This window comes from Sciurus vulgaris (genome assembly GCF_902686455.1).
Source record: "Sciurus vulgaris genome assembly, chromosome: 4".
Lineage (NCBI taxonomy): Eukaryota > Metazoa > Chordata > Mammalia > Rodentia > Sciuridae > Sciurus > Sciurus vulgaris.
In genome coordinates this window covers 144867505-144881476 of record NC_136464.1, presented here as the reverse complement: position 1 = coordinate 144881476, position 13972 = coordinate 144867505, and the positions used below count along the sequence as shown (strand labels likewise).

The window sequence follows — 13972 nt, the reverse complement described above, 5'->3', positions numbered from 1 at the left end:
CGCTGCATGGCTGGTCTGGGTGGGTATGACTTAAGAAGCATATGGTGGGGGGGAGTAAACCCCAGTTCCACAGACGAAGACCTTTAAAATGAGCCCCTAAGACTCGGCCTTGGCTCTGGCACCCACCCCACCCCATTCTGTTGTGTGACCTTGGCCAACTGAATAACCTCAGTGTGCTCAGCAACAAAATGAGCCAGAGCTATGAATGGATGGTTTCTAAGTTCTAAACTTCCTTTTCAAACCCTGACAGAAAGGCAGGGCTGAGAGTTATTTAACACCTACTATGGTTAAAACAGAGTACTTAACAAGCAATAAATGATATAACACATATAGTACATATATTTACATATAAAGCACTTAAAGCAAGACCAGGTGCCACCACAAAAGTACTTGATCATGTCTTCTGTTGTTATATATAATCTTTGGCCCCCAAAATCTCTATAAATCATACTATTATTATCCCTAATTTGAAGGTGCCAGTTATCTGGCCAAAGCCATACACTCGTAAGCGACAAAGCCCAGACTTGGACCCAAGTCTTTGGCTCAGAAGACCCAATTTTTAAACACTAAGCTATACTGATGAAAACAGAGGCAAGAAGGCCTTTTTGGCTGAAAAGGCTTGATCTGAAAATGACATTGTTCACGGAAATATTTATAAGTGAAAACAACTTTCAAATGTATTATTTCTTTAATCCTCACCAAATTTAGTTAAAACTGAAACTCTACTTTTTAATTAGGCATTAGATCCTGACATATGATTCATGCTCAAAGAATGTCAAGCAGCTTTTCTTTATTTGCGAATTTCTTTATTTGCTATGTGATACGACAGAATCCCTGCCCCTCTCCTTCAGAACTCATGACAACTCACTTGACTTCTGAAAGTCACAGTGCTTACCAAGCACTTCCAAATGTTGATGAGAAGCAACCTCACCAAACCGAGGGAAAAATAACTCTAGAGACTTGTCAACCACCAAAGGAAGATTCTAAATCCATGAAGAATGGGGAGGAGGACCCAAGTAAGCTGGAGTCCATTTTTAAAATGTTAATGTGGCTCTTCCCTCATTGTACAGCAAGTTCAAGTGCTCAACAGCATTCACTGAGACTAACCACAGGCCCAGGTGAGAGTTAGAGAGAATGCTCTCTAGGTCCTGAGGAAGGGATGGTGTGTCAGTCCCATTTTCTGCTGCTATAACAAAATACCTGAGTACTTTAAAAAGAATAAAGGTTTGTTAATCTCATAGTTTTGGAGGCTGGAAGTCCAAGATCAGGCAGCCCCATTGGATCAGCCTCTGGTGAGAGCCCTCTTGGCTATGGCACAACATGGCAGAGAAGCAGAAAAGGAAGCAGCTGCATGCAGGAGCAGCCAAGTGCACCGAGTAGCCTCATTTGGTAAAAACTCAATGTCACCAGAACTAACAGGGGTCCCACAAGAATATTAATCTGTTCTGAAAGTGTTGCTCTCAGTGAGGGCTTAAACCTCTTGAAGGTTCCACCACTTCTCAACATCACCACACTAAGGAACACACTTTTAGTGTGAGCCTTGGGGGACACATTCAAGTCATATTCAAGTCACAGCAGATGATGAATGAGGTAGGTTTAGTCCCTAGCCTCCCGGAAGGGCAGCATTAAGTTCAGCCTTGTACAAGTCCAAGGTCAGTCTATCCAGGAAAGGGAGAGAGCAGCAGTTACCAGCTACCTCGGGGTGAGCAAGAAGGTATTATGGACTGAAATTGTGTCCACCCAAAATTCACCTGGAAGCCCTAACCTCCAATACCTCAGAATGCAATGTACCTGGAGAAAGAGGCTTTAAAGAGGTTATATTAGGTCATCTGGATGAACCCCAGAGCAAACTTGGACTCACAGTGAGACACCAAGGATGTATGTACACAGAGGAAAGGCCACAAACTGACACATGAAGAAGATGGTCTTGTGCAAGTCAAGAGAGAAACCAAACCTGCCAATGCTTTGATCTTGGACATCCAGTCGCCAGAACTGTGAGAAAGAAAATGTTACTGAAGCCCCAGCCTGTGGTGTGCTATCAAGGTGGCCCGAGCAGAATAATACAGTGGGCGATGCTGAGAAGGAAAAAGACACCAGCTAGAAATAAGGTCAGCATCAGGGGAACGAGAGCAGAGCTAAATGTGCACAAAGAGGAGAGAGGGGATGGCGCCATCCCAGATAATGGATGAAAAGTGCAGAGACCAAGGAGAGAAAGAGGAGAAGGATGAGCACCGAGGCCCATTAGCACTTCCTGTGCCAGACTCGGAAGGAAAATACAAAAATCAGGAAAATAAGCCAAATCTCACAGGCCAGTGAAGGAGGAAAAAGCTCAAATCCGGGGAAAGTATACTGGTTTTTCCTTTCCTGAGGGGGCTGGGTCCCAACACCCCTGCGATGCCTGAAAACATGGATGGTACTGAACCCAATATATTCTATGCTTTTTTCCCTATGCACCATATATCTATGATAAAGTTTAATTTATAAATTAAGCACAATAAGAAATTAATGATAGGGTGTGGTTGCAGCTCAGTGCTAGAGTGCTTGCCTTGCATGTATGAGGCACTGGGTTCAATCCTCAGCACCACATATAAATAAATAAATAAATAGGTATTGTGTTCACCTACAACTAAAAAAAAAAATTAGTAACAATTCATAATAAAACAGGAAAACTATAACAACATACTGTAATAAAAGTTATGTGAATGTGGTTATCTCTGTAGTCTCTCTCTAAAAAATATCTGTGTATAGTAAGTACTCACTCTTCTTGTGATGAAGTGAGATGATACAATGCCTATATGATGAGATGAAGTGAAATGAATGACAGGCACTGGGCTGGTGCACTAGGCTACCACATAAGGGTTACTTGAACAGAAGTGCTGGCATACTGCATTAGTCCATTTGATAACCAAGATGGCCACTAAGTGACTAATGGGTGGGTAGTATACAGATCATGGAAACTCTGCACAAAGAGATGATTCAGTCCCAGTGGGATGGTGCTGAACGGCACTAAGTTCATCATACCACTCAGAACAGCTCATAATTTGAAACTTATGAACTGTTTATTTCTGGAATTTTCCATTTAATATTTTTGGACTATAGATGACTGCAGGTAACTGAAACCATAAATAACTAAAACCATGGATAAGGAAAGACAACTGAACCAAAAGAAGAAGGTCACAAAGAAAATAAGACAAAGATGCCTTAAGGCTATGCATGATTCAATGCTGAGATGTGCAAGGCAAGGCTGGCAGGGAGGCTGTTTGTTTTGAGCAGGCGTGGACAGGATGAAATGAGAAGGAGGTGGGCGGAACCCCACAGGGCAGTGAGGAGTGAGGACAGCAGGTAAGTGATCTGGAAAGCAAGATGAAGACAGTCTAAGCAAGGCCTGTCAGAGAGTCTGTCAGTGATGCTCTCTGAATCACCACTGTTGCCTACAGAGATAAAGTGAGTCAAATCAGAGCTAAGCTAACTGGGCCAGGTGGGACACAGTGATGCTGTCCCTCACCCTATATGGCATAAACATCAAAAACAGGGAAGAATATTAGAGGAACACATCTGGTAGCACAACTGTGTATGTCATCCCGCAGGGGTCAGCTGTCAAAAGCAAAGCCAGAGGAGAAGCCAGAGGATTTGAAAAACTAAGATGGGGGCCTTTCTCTGCATATTTGGCAAGAACAGTGAAGAGGAAATTCAGGAATCACTAAGCTGGGGGGGGCTCCCGCCCAGTTTCCTCTCACACCCTCCTCAGGTCCCTTCCAGCAGAGGGACAGAGGGATACAGTAGGAGGAAGAAAAACAAACATCAGGAAGACCCCACAATCAGGTCACATACCCTCCATGATGTAAAAATGTTCTATAAGAATTTCGGGTAGAGCAAATTGAGCTGCCTCTGCGTCAAAACCATATGAACACAGGAACAATAATTTCTTATTAAGGAAAAAAGCAGGATAGGAAGGCTAGTAGAATGAAATAGACATATGTACATATATGATTACATGACCGATGTGATTCTATAACATATACAGTAAGAAAAATGAGAAATTATACCCCATTTATGTATGGATATAGCAAAGTGCATAAATGCATTCTACTGTCCTGCATAACTAATTAGAACAAATTTAAACAATTAAAAAGATAAAAAGTACTATTATGAGAATCAACAATATTGTTACTCTCCAATTTCATTTTTGGCTTTATTTTTTTCCCAACTATATCCTCCTTTATGGTTAGCGATGGAGGATATAGTTGGGAAAAACTATGAACATACACAAAAATCCAACTAAAAAGGCATTTCCCTTCTCTTGCATTGCTGGAGTAAGCAAAAGAAGCCAAATTCTCACAGTTGGTCAACTTTCTGCTCATGTAAACAAAACCACTTTATTTTTGAATTACTTTATGGGAACAGATGGTTCCCACATGTACTATTTCTTACTACAGTATATGGAAGCAGTACCACTGAACTCTTGAATTCAGATGAAGAGTAACACAGGCATGCTGGGCATAGTGGCACATACCTGTAATCCCAGCAATTTGTAAGGCAGAGGCAGAAAGATCACAAGTTCTAGACCTGACTCAAATAACTTCACAAGATCCTGTGTCAGAATTTAAAAATAAAATTAAAAATGAAAAACAAAAAAAAAGAGTTGGGGATGTAGCTCAGTGGTAGAGGTTCACTCGCCAGTACAAAATAAAACAACAACAAAAAAAGGCATACTGATGCTTGACTCCATTTTGACAGGCCTATTTTCCTAAATTAAGTCTTATTTGGAATTCTGACTTTTTTTCCCCTCTTTCCTTTCTTGCAGGTTTTTATTTGTTTGGTTTTTTGGGATCTTTATTTTTTTTGTTTTAGTCTTTGCTTTGTGAAACAATTCATGTCGCACACACACACACCCAAAACCTATCATACTAAAATTCTGATCTTAAAATACTTGTAGCAAAAGGATAATAGCAACAACAGAAGCCAGGGTTCCTATGAGTTATGCATAAATAAAAGCATCATCTATGTAAACATAGTTGGGTTTGGTATCATACATCCGGAAAACTTTTATGATAGATTGTAATTTTATAACTAGATAATCACTGCAAAATAATCACGGCAAAAATAATCTCCACTAACATAACCTGCTTTTCTCATTGCTTATGTTACAGGCTACTTTAACAGGCTACCATACTAATCATATTTCAAGAATAATACCATACAATTAAAGGTCAGGAAACCTCTGGGAATTTTTGGTTTGTGCCAACTTATAAAAGAACGGCTAAGGTTTGACCCTCATCCTCAAAATCTTTCTATTGAATAGATTATTTGTCATCTGACATTTATTTGATTTTTAGTGGGTGTTTATTACGCCAAACTTTAGTATGCCCTCCCATTGAACAATTTTTATTTTCAATTATTGACTAAATAACCTTAATCCTGGCAATTGAAAGAGTTTACCAATTGGCAAACCAATCCCAAGCCACTTTTGCCTGATATCTTTCTGAAGCTGAAGTTCAATTCTCCAAAAATGTTGAACAAAATCTGGAAACTAGCCTCACAAACAGGTTTTCATGAGACTTTGACCAAAGTCCAAGTGTCATGGCCTAATGAACTTACAACCACCTTCAGTAGAGTTGATAGTATTTCTGCATTTAATTTACTCAGTCTCTGAAAGAAAAAGCGCAGACCATACAGCACAGGGGCGGGGATGGGGTTGGCGATGCCTAAGGGGAGATACTAAGAGTAAGTAAACACTGCCTGGCTTAAAAATTTTTTTAAAAAAAAGACTTTACATGTATGAAAACAAAGGTGGGTGGGAGACAGGAAAGTAAACCCAAAGAGGGGACCACTTCTGCTAGAACAAGCAATGAAGCAGTTGAGTGACAGGAAAGAAAAATTCTACACAGCTACCAGGACAGCAAGGGCAAAGGAAACAGATTTCTGAATTGATCAACATCAACACAGGTTTCAAAAGGCATGTACCCTTAAATGTTGACACCAAAGACTTACTTAGCCACAGCATGGAAAATTTCAATTTGCTTCAGCAACTGAAGAAAAATTGTCAGTAACTGAAACAAAAATTGTTAAATGGTAGGATGCACCAAATCTTGGCCTAATGTATGCCCCTACCAAAAATCAAATAAGATGTTGACTGACGAGCTATCCAACAGAATCATTCCAATGATGAAGGGCAGAACCTTAGACTGTTCTTTTATAAAATGACACAAAATAAAAATCCCCCAGAAGTTTCCTGGCTTATAACTGTATACATGGTACTATTCTAGAAGCATGATGAAAAGTAAGCTCTTGTCTTTTCCATAAAGTAACCTGCAATACGAGCAATGAGAGGAGCATGCTATGTTGGTATAGACTGTTTTCGCCATCCCACAAACACATGGAAGCACAACTGGACATGATTCAGAACCACTATTCATACTGAATCTTAGTGGTTCCAAAAGCTTTTAAATTGTAAGTCCTCTTACCTTAACAAGAGAAATTAATCAACAAAAGAAAAAAATTATAATAGAAAGGGGAAAGGCTATAACTCATGATTTACAAATGGCTGGATATTTAAAATACTTGTAATGAAAAAATAAATAAAATAAAATACAGGCAATGAACAAACACATTTTTGAAGAATAGTGACTACCACAAAAATTGGTAACTACATCAATAACTAATACCTTTAATTTAACAGAATGAAATTAATCCAAAAATGGGTGCACCTTTAAAAGAACATAGAAAATACATGTGGTTTCAAAAGCTTCGTTACATTTAATAGTGAAAAATCTCTGTGACCAAAATTATGGAACAGAGTATGTTATAAAAATAGATTTATCGTGTCCTGTGTGAATTCCAATGACAGGAAAGTACTAATATCCAAGGACTTGGTGGCGAGAGAATGACAGCAGGATTGGGGAAGTCAGCCTTCAGCAGATAAGCCACCCACAAATCTCAGAGAAAAGTCTTTGAATCTTAAAGACATCTGAGAGAGTCAGCTCAGGCACGAGGGTGTCAGTCCCAGAGGCTGACAAATTCCAGGCCTCAGCCATTTCCAGAGTCCTCAAAAGGTCATATGAGCCCTCCCCTGGTACCCCATTATACAGTGGGAGTGGGTTGAAAGGATATGACCGGAGGTCAGGCTTAAATGCCCTCTCTTCTTTTATTCAGAATCTCAGAATCTTAGTGACAGGCATTCACTCCACATCTTGGAACGATTTTTCCAACAATAGGATGTCCATGGGAATTTCCAACCAAATCTTATCTATCCTACAAAACCTGATCCAAATCCTATCTCTCCTATGGAAGTCTTTCCTAATCAACCTCACAGAAAGGACATTTGCCTTGCATTCTGTACACAGTGTTTATCAATGCTATTTCGAGATTCACCTTGACCTGCCTGGTAGTTCCTGCAACTTCCTGGAACTGTTAGTTTCGCATACATCGCTGTCTTATCCTTTCCGTCTACAGAACTCCATACCTGAACATAAGAAAATTACATTCAGGGCTGGGGGGAGAGCTCAGTGGTGCAGCACTTGCATAGCATGCAGGAGGTCTGGATTTCATCCCTGGCACCACATACTCATAAAAAAAAAAAAAATTCATACAAGTATTTTTAGCCACATTTTTATATTTCTGCTTGGACAAACTCTTCATTTCCCATATAGTCTTTCCTGCTTGCTTATAGTTACCTCACAAAGACACTGACAGTAGCCAGTGTGAGGGTGCATGCCTATAATCCAGCAAGTCAGAGGTTGTGGCATGAAAATTGCAAGTTCAAGGCCTAGACTGGGAGACCCTATCTCAAAAATAAATAAATGAATAAATAGGAATGGGGATGTGGTCTGTGGTAGAGTACCCTGCATTCAATTCCCAGCATCAGGGGGAAAATACTGATGATATTACATCCTTTCAAAAAATGTTCCCCATACCAAGCCTAACTAAGAACTTTGTTTTTCTGTTTTAGCGCTTCAGGCAATTAGTCTCAGATTTCTTTTCTTACTCTTCTTTTCTATTCACTTTACTTCAGTCATACAAACACCCTTGGGAATTTCTCCATTCAAAATGACACTACTTAATAAATCAACATAGAAAAAAAGATGAGCTTTACTGGTGGGCATCTTGTTCTTTTTATCAGATCCAATATTATGCTTCAGTTTCTATCTATTGTGGTCATATTGTGCCCCTGATACAGGCTACCACAAATCAATATAAACTGCCTGTGTGTCTATGAGGCAAGGATGCTACTTCTATCCTTAACTCTTCCTATTCATCCTGCAATATCAATTTCTTAATTTATCTCCTTGTCCCTCCTTCCAACTGGAGTAAAATCTTCATAGGAAGGAGAACAAGCCTTCTTTTTTGGTAGCTATTCTATTCCCTGTATCCACTGGTACAGCTCAGTAGCTATTTGCAGAATAGATGGTGGTTAAATCAATCTCCAGGACGCCTCCCACATGCTGTCCCTCTCCACCCCTTCCCTTTGCTTAACCAGATTGTCAAAAACAAACAGGATCATGAGGCTGTCCGGATTCAAATCGCTAGCTGGCCTCTAAGTAGGAGTATAGTCTTGAGCCTGACCTCTCTCCATCTCAGTCTCCCCACCTGCAAAAGACACTATGACTATGCTAGTGAGAACTGTGATAATGCAGATAAAGTTCTCAGCACGTAAAAGTGCACAGAGAAAGTGCTAATTGTGGCTCTTTGGTTTTGTCCATCTGGGTCAGTGCCATCTGTGCCACTGCACCTTTCCCCTTCTCATCTGCCTCAAGACTAGCATCTCACAACAACACTTACTTTGACTGAAATAGAAGTAAACTAATGGGCCCAAAGTGAGAGCCTGAGAGTTTTTTCCTATGAATAAAGTGTATGCACTTGAGTGACAGGTTAGACTTCGACTGAGCAGTTCTGGCCTCTATGTTTCTGTGTTTACACCCTGATTTTTAACTCTGTTCAGATATGCTACACTGCCCAAGAGTTGTGCATAGGTGGTTGCCAGAAAAGTTACTTTTCACAAGACAACTTAACAGAAAAAAAAAAGCTTGCTGTCACTGTCTTTCAAAATTTATGAAAATGTCTTTAAGAATCTTCATGACATTTTGATTTAAGAGATATGCTGTGAGCCCAGGAGAAACAACTGTCTTTATTGTATACATTACTACTCAAACTTTCAACTCAAACTAGAACTCTTCCTATGTAGGAAAGGTCAACACAACGCACACTGAAAACTGCTTTAACCCTCACTTTATTTTGCTTTTTTGCTCTTCCAAATAAGAAACAGTGCTCAACTACATATTTATTTAGAACAAAGAGAAGAATACATGTGGTTTATACCCAGCTTCTGAACTGAGCCAAAGATGTTTGGCAGAAGCAAATCTTTACTACCTTATTCAAATTTCATGTAAAATCACTGGCTACTTTTTTCTCTTTATTAAGTGCCTACAAACTCAGGTGACATCTCTTTGCCCCTCTGTCCCAAATAACATTGTACTTTTGAATGAGGAATTAATATTAAGCTTCTGAATTTTAACTAGTTCGAATTTTCTAAACACTAAAGATGTGCAAGTAAGATTCATAATTAAAAACCTGCAAAACCCACAGCCTAAACTGGCCACAAGCAAGCAGAGAACAGGAAGGAACATTTTTAAGCAACCACCTCACATGGCAAGGTCATAACTGAAAGATGTGGTTCCCATTTAAAGCACTGGTTTTCTCAAATAAATGCCAACACAACAGACACATCAGGCTCACCTAATTTGGTAATGAGCATCGGCATAACTGAAGAAGAGGAAGGACTCTGAGCCCCCATGCAGAACTGGACAAAACCATAGTTATTATTGGTCCTGCTGGTCTCTGTTTTCTGCAGTCCTACACAACCATTCTATAATCTTTATAGAATGGTACTCTACGGTAGAAGAGAGGAAGAACTTAATAGATATTTTTAAGTTAATGATTCAAGCAATTCTTGTAATAACTTCTAACTTGAGAAGATGAAACTAAGAGGTCCTATGAAAAGACAGCCCCCAGCTGCTAAAAGCTCAACTCTGGAAATTCCCTGACTTGCCCATTCCAGACTATCCCTAAATCCAAATAACAAAGTTCAATAACCCTGGAGAGCATTTCTAGCCTCCAGTGAACTCAGAACTCCATCTAAATACTCCTTAAGCTTCCCGATAAATGTTTATTGAATCAAAAGGAGGAAAAGAGCACTGGAAACCTAGCATCCAAAAGTCACTGCCTGCTCCCTTGCCCCACCCCCTTATTCCTCTATAAGAGAAAACTGAAGATCCTGACCTAAGGGTCAAGTCATACAGGATCCTGGGGGCCTGACACTCGGCCAAGAGGAGACGATAGCCAAGAGGTCTAGGCAATGGCTCCAAAAAGGGGGCACCCACTGCCCTTAAAATGCTGGTCGCTTGCCAGGATACAAACCGTCCCCCAGGGAGCGGAACCGGATGGTCGGAAACCAAGTCAGTTCTGTACAGATCCCAAGGCCCCACTCCCATTCCACCACCCTGCTTCCTGTTTATGGATCCCGCTCCTACAACTCCAACAACCAAAGAGAAGGCAGACGGCTCCGAAATATGTCAACACATGACATAACTTGAAAAAGCTGGCTGCTTATTGGCGCGAGTTACGACTTGCCGGGTTCACACAAGAAAACCGGCCCGCTTTAATTACTTTTCTTTTACCATGTCACGCTTCCTTTCCAGAACCCCCGCAAAAGGTCGGGTTACTGAGAACCACGTAGTCCGGGCGGTGGGAACCCTAATGTGTGGGCGGTGGGCGCAAAGCAAGGAAGGAGGGAGCGAGTGGGCTGCTTCCGAAGCGGCAGCCGACTAGGATTCACCAGGACCGCGGCGGCTCCCTCCTGGCACAGGCGCAGAGGAGGAAGGCTCGGCAGCCCCTCGCAAGAGGCACCGAGTTGCCGGACCGCTCGGGGATGTCGCCGAGGGGGACTAGCCGCAGCGCGCCGATGCCCTCGGGTCGGACGAGGGCGTGCCACCTTTGTCTGGCTTTCCCCACCAGGATGGGCGACGCCTCGGTGCAAAGAGGGTTTGACCGGGTTGGAGGCGCAAACGCGTCTGCCCACGCTGGGGTTCCTGGCCACTCTCGCGGCCCAGGAAGCCGGCGCAGTCGCTCGAAACCTCCCACTTCCACCGGCGCACAGTGCACGCCCGCAAGTCCCAGGCCCACGGACACGTCCCTGGCGCCGCACACACAGGGTGGAGAGCCCGGGACCCGCGCACTCGGGCTCAGCTGCCGAGCACATCCCGGCTGTCCTGGCAACGCACCGCTGGGTGAGGCGGGCCACCAGTGCCCCTGCGCCCACGCGCCTCTTCCAGAGAACCCGCAGAGGACGGACCCTTAGCGCGGTCAGGTCTCACACCGGCCACCGCGTCGGGAAGACACGACAGCCGGCCCACTACCCACTGCCTACCCCTCGGCCTTCTCTCACCTGCCTGCACGGTGTCCGAGAGGTCATGGCCGGGGACCGCAGTCCTGGGAAATTCCTTCAGTTTCCTGGCGCTGAGGTTCAAGCCCCCGGAGTTGGCCGCCTCCTCCAGCGCGCGCTCCAGACCCCGATTCAAGGGCAGGTTGAAGCCCCCGCTGCCGCCGCCGCCGCCACCGGTTCCGCCGCTGGCTCCGGTTCCTCCGTGGTGCTGGTGGTGGTGGTGGGGATGATGATGTGGATGCAGAGTAGCCACGGAGAGGGCAGGGACGAAAGGTTGGGGTTCGTTTCCCGGCGTCGCCATCTTCTCCCGGGCCCCCCACCCCTCCCCGCCGCTCCTGCGGGGGGGTCACAGCTTTCCGCGGCAGGGAGACGGTAGTTGGGGCTGAGTCCCTGCCGTACTCCCCGGAAAAGACGCCGGGAGTGCAGGAGGAGGCTGCGACCAAGCGTGCGGAATAGGGCGCGGGCCGGGAGGCGGCAGTGGCAGCTCAGTCTTGAAGGTTTCCTGTCCCCGGGAAGCTGAGGACTGCGGCGGCGGCGGCAGCGCGCATGTGTCTCCTCCGCCTGCTCCCTCCTCTCGCCGGCTCTCCCCTCCTCCGCCGCCTGCTCTCTCCTCCTCCTTCCACCACGCCGTCTGTCCCGCCCGAGCCTACCCCCACGCGGAGCCGGACAACCCGCCCCGAAATCGGAGCTGGACGCCTGCTCCGGGGTGACCTGCAGTTAGGCGCCGAGCCCCTCTGGGCTTTCTTTTGCCGCCCAGGAGGTTCAGGGGCACAAGAGGCTTTAACTGGCGTTGAGAAAACGGCGGCGAGGCAATGGATGATATTTGAAATACAGTGAGATCGTGGGGAGGAGAATTATTCTGGCTGTTGGATCCAGAATTCCCCCAAAGGCAGTTTTTCATATGGGGTTAGCCCACAGATGCCCCGGCATTTGGGGTTTATGATGACCAGGCGCTAGTCTAGTCTACGTAAATTCTCACTAAATCCAGGAACCCCTTAAGTGGAAAAATTGCTAGCCTGCCTGGCGCGGTGGAGCACGCCTTTAATCCCAGAGACTCAGACCAAACCAGTAGGATCTCAAGTTCGAGGTCAACCAGAGAAATTCAGAGAGACCCAGTCTCAAAATAAAAAAGAGCTGGCGGTGTAGCTCAGTGGTAAAGCGCCACTGGGTTCAATCCCTGGTACCGGGAAAGAGGGGGAAAAAAAAAAAAAAAAAGCTTCCCTCAATCTACAGAGGAAATTAAATTTATCGCAAGTCACCCCTGCAATCAGAGGTGGAGCTGGACTTAACCTCTAGGTTGCCCCTCTTCACTCTATACCCCTGGGGCCAGTCTCCAGCGCAAATAGACAAATACGATTGGGGCAGAATGGTTGAGAGACATTAGAAAGCTACACAGAAAGGACTTTTCAAAAAGGGTCATTTTATGATGGACAGAATACATTGTCAAATGAGGGGGAGTGCCTGGCTAAGACCTATTAAGCCCCAAATTGGGTGGTGCCAGGAGAGGTTAGAAAGCTAGTGACCCTGCAAGTTCACAAGTCACAGTTTGAGCCTGAGCCTAGGTACCGCCAAAGTGTCCTCCAGAGCCGCTTCTCCTTTGCCCCTGTGAGGAATAGGAACTGATGAGCCTTCTTACAAGCGAATGAATTCACGTTCTGCCGCGGGCGCCTAGGCCAAGGCTTGCAGGCCATAGGGGACGACAGAACATCTGTCACCTAAGGGCAGACCAGCTGGAAGACTAATAGTCTCACTCATTTCCTGAAACTTCAGCTCCAACTCTCTAGGGCCTTTATTTTTTCTCTATACTCAAGGCTTGATCGTCCCTATAAGGTGATTTGGCTTGGTGAAATGAGACTGTGAGTTAAGTATGAAAATAAAAGTCCACATTCGGAGCAGGGAGTAGGAATGCAGTGTGATGGCCTAGGCACCAGGCTGGAACGTGTGACTTAAAGGACTCAGCCTTGAAGTATGGCATGATGTTTGTCACTTCCATTGATTGCACACACGCATAGTAGATCTTAATTTCTATGGGGTTCTTGGCTGAGCAAAAGAATCTTCTCAGAAGAGACAAGCGCCACCTACTGGTAGACCCCCAAGCAACTCCTCCTCCTCCTCTTCCCTTACAAACTCTTCTTAACCAGCTATTTGGAGGATGGCTGCAGGTGCTTTTCATGTTTTTGTCTTCATTTCATGAAGTAACGATCGAAAAGTATTGAGAAAGGGGGAAATAGGGGTATTTTCAGTTCAAAATGTTGACTGTTAGAAGAAAAATGATTAATCAACATAAGAATTTTGAAGACTTTTAAAAAAGTTATTCTAGCATTCAGATATCAGATCATAAGCCCTTTCATATTTAAGACCCAATTCAACTGGGCATAGTGGCACTTGTCTGTAATCCCAGCGACTGGGGTGGAGGAGAGCCTGAGGCAGGAGAATCCCAAGTTCAAGGCCAGCCTGGGCAACTAGGGAGCCCCTGTTAAAAAAAAAAAAAAAAAAAAAAAAAAAAAAAAAAAAAAGCATATATATATATATATA

The 13972-nt window shown here is 44.0% G+C and overlaps 1 protein-coding gene across 5 annotated transcripts in view; it reads right to left on the bottom strand.

Moving 5' to 3' along the window:
• The window catches only part of LRCH1 (leucine rich repeats and calponin homology domain containing 1), a 184584-nt gene extending 171971 nt beyond the window's left edge, over window positions 1-12613 (bottom strand). The window contains exon 1 of one of the 5 annotated variants that reach the window (XM_079136983.1): window positions 11441-12613. In XM_079136983.1, the coding sequence (XP_078993109.1) occupies window positions 11441-11738 (298 nt within the window). In that variant the 5' untranslated portion in view covers window positions 11739-12613. The remainder of the gene's footprint in view (window positions 1-11440) is intronic. The other 4 variants (XM_079136986.1, XM_079136985.1, XM_079136984.1 and 1 more) reach the window with 4 other exon arrangements.
• Window positions 12614-13972: the final 1359 nt, after the last annotated feature.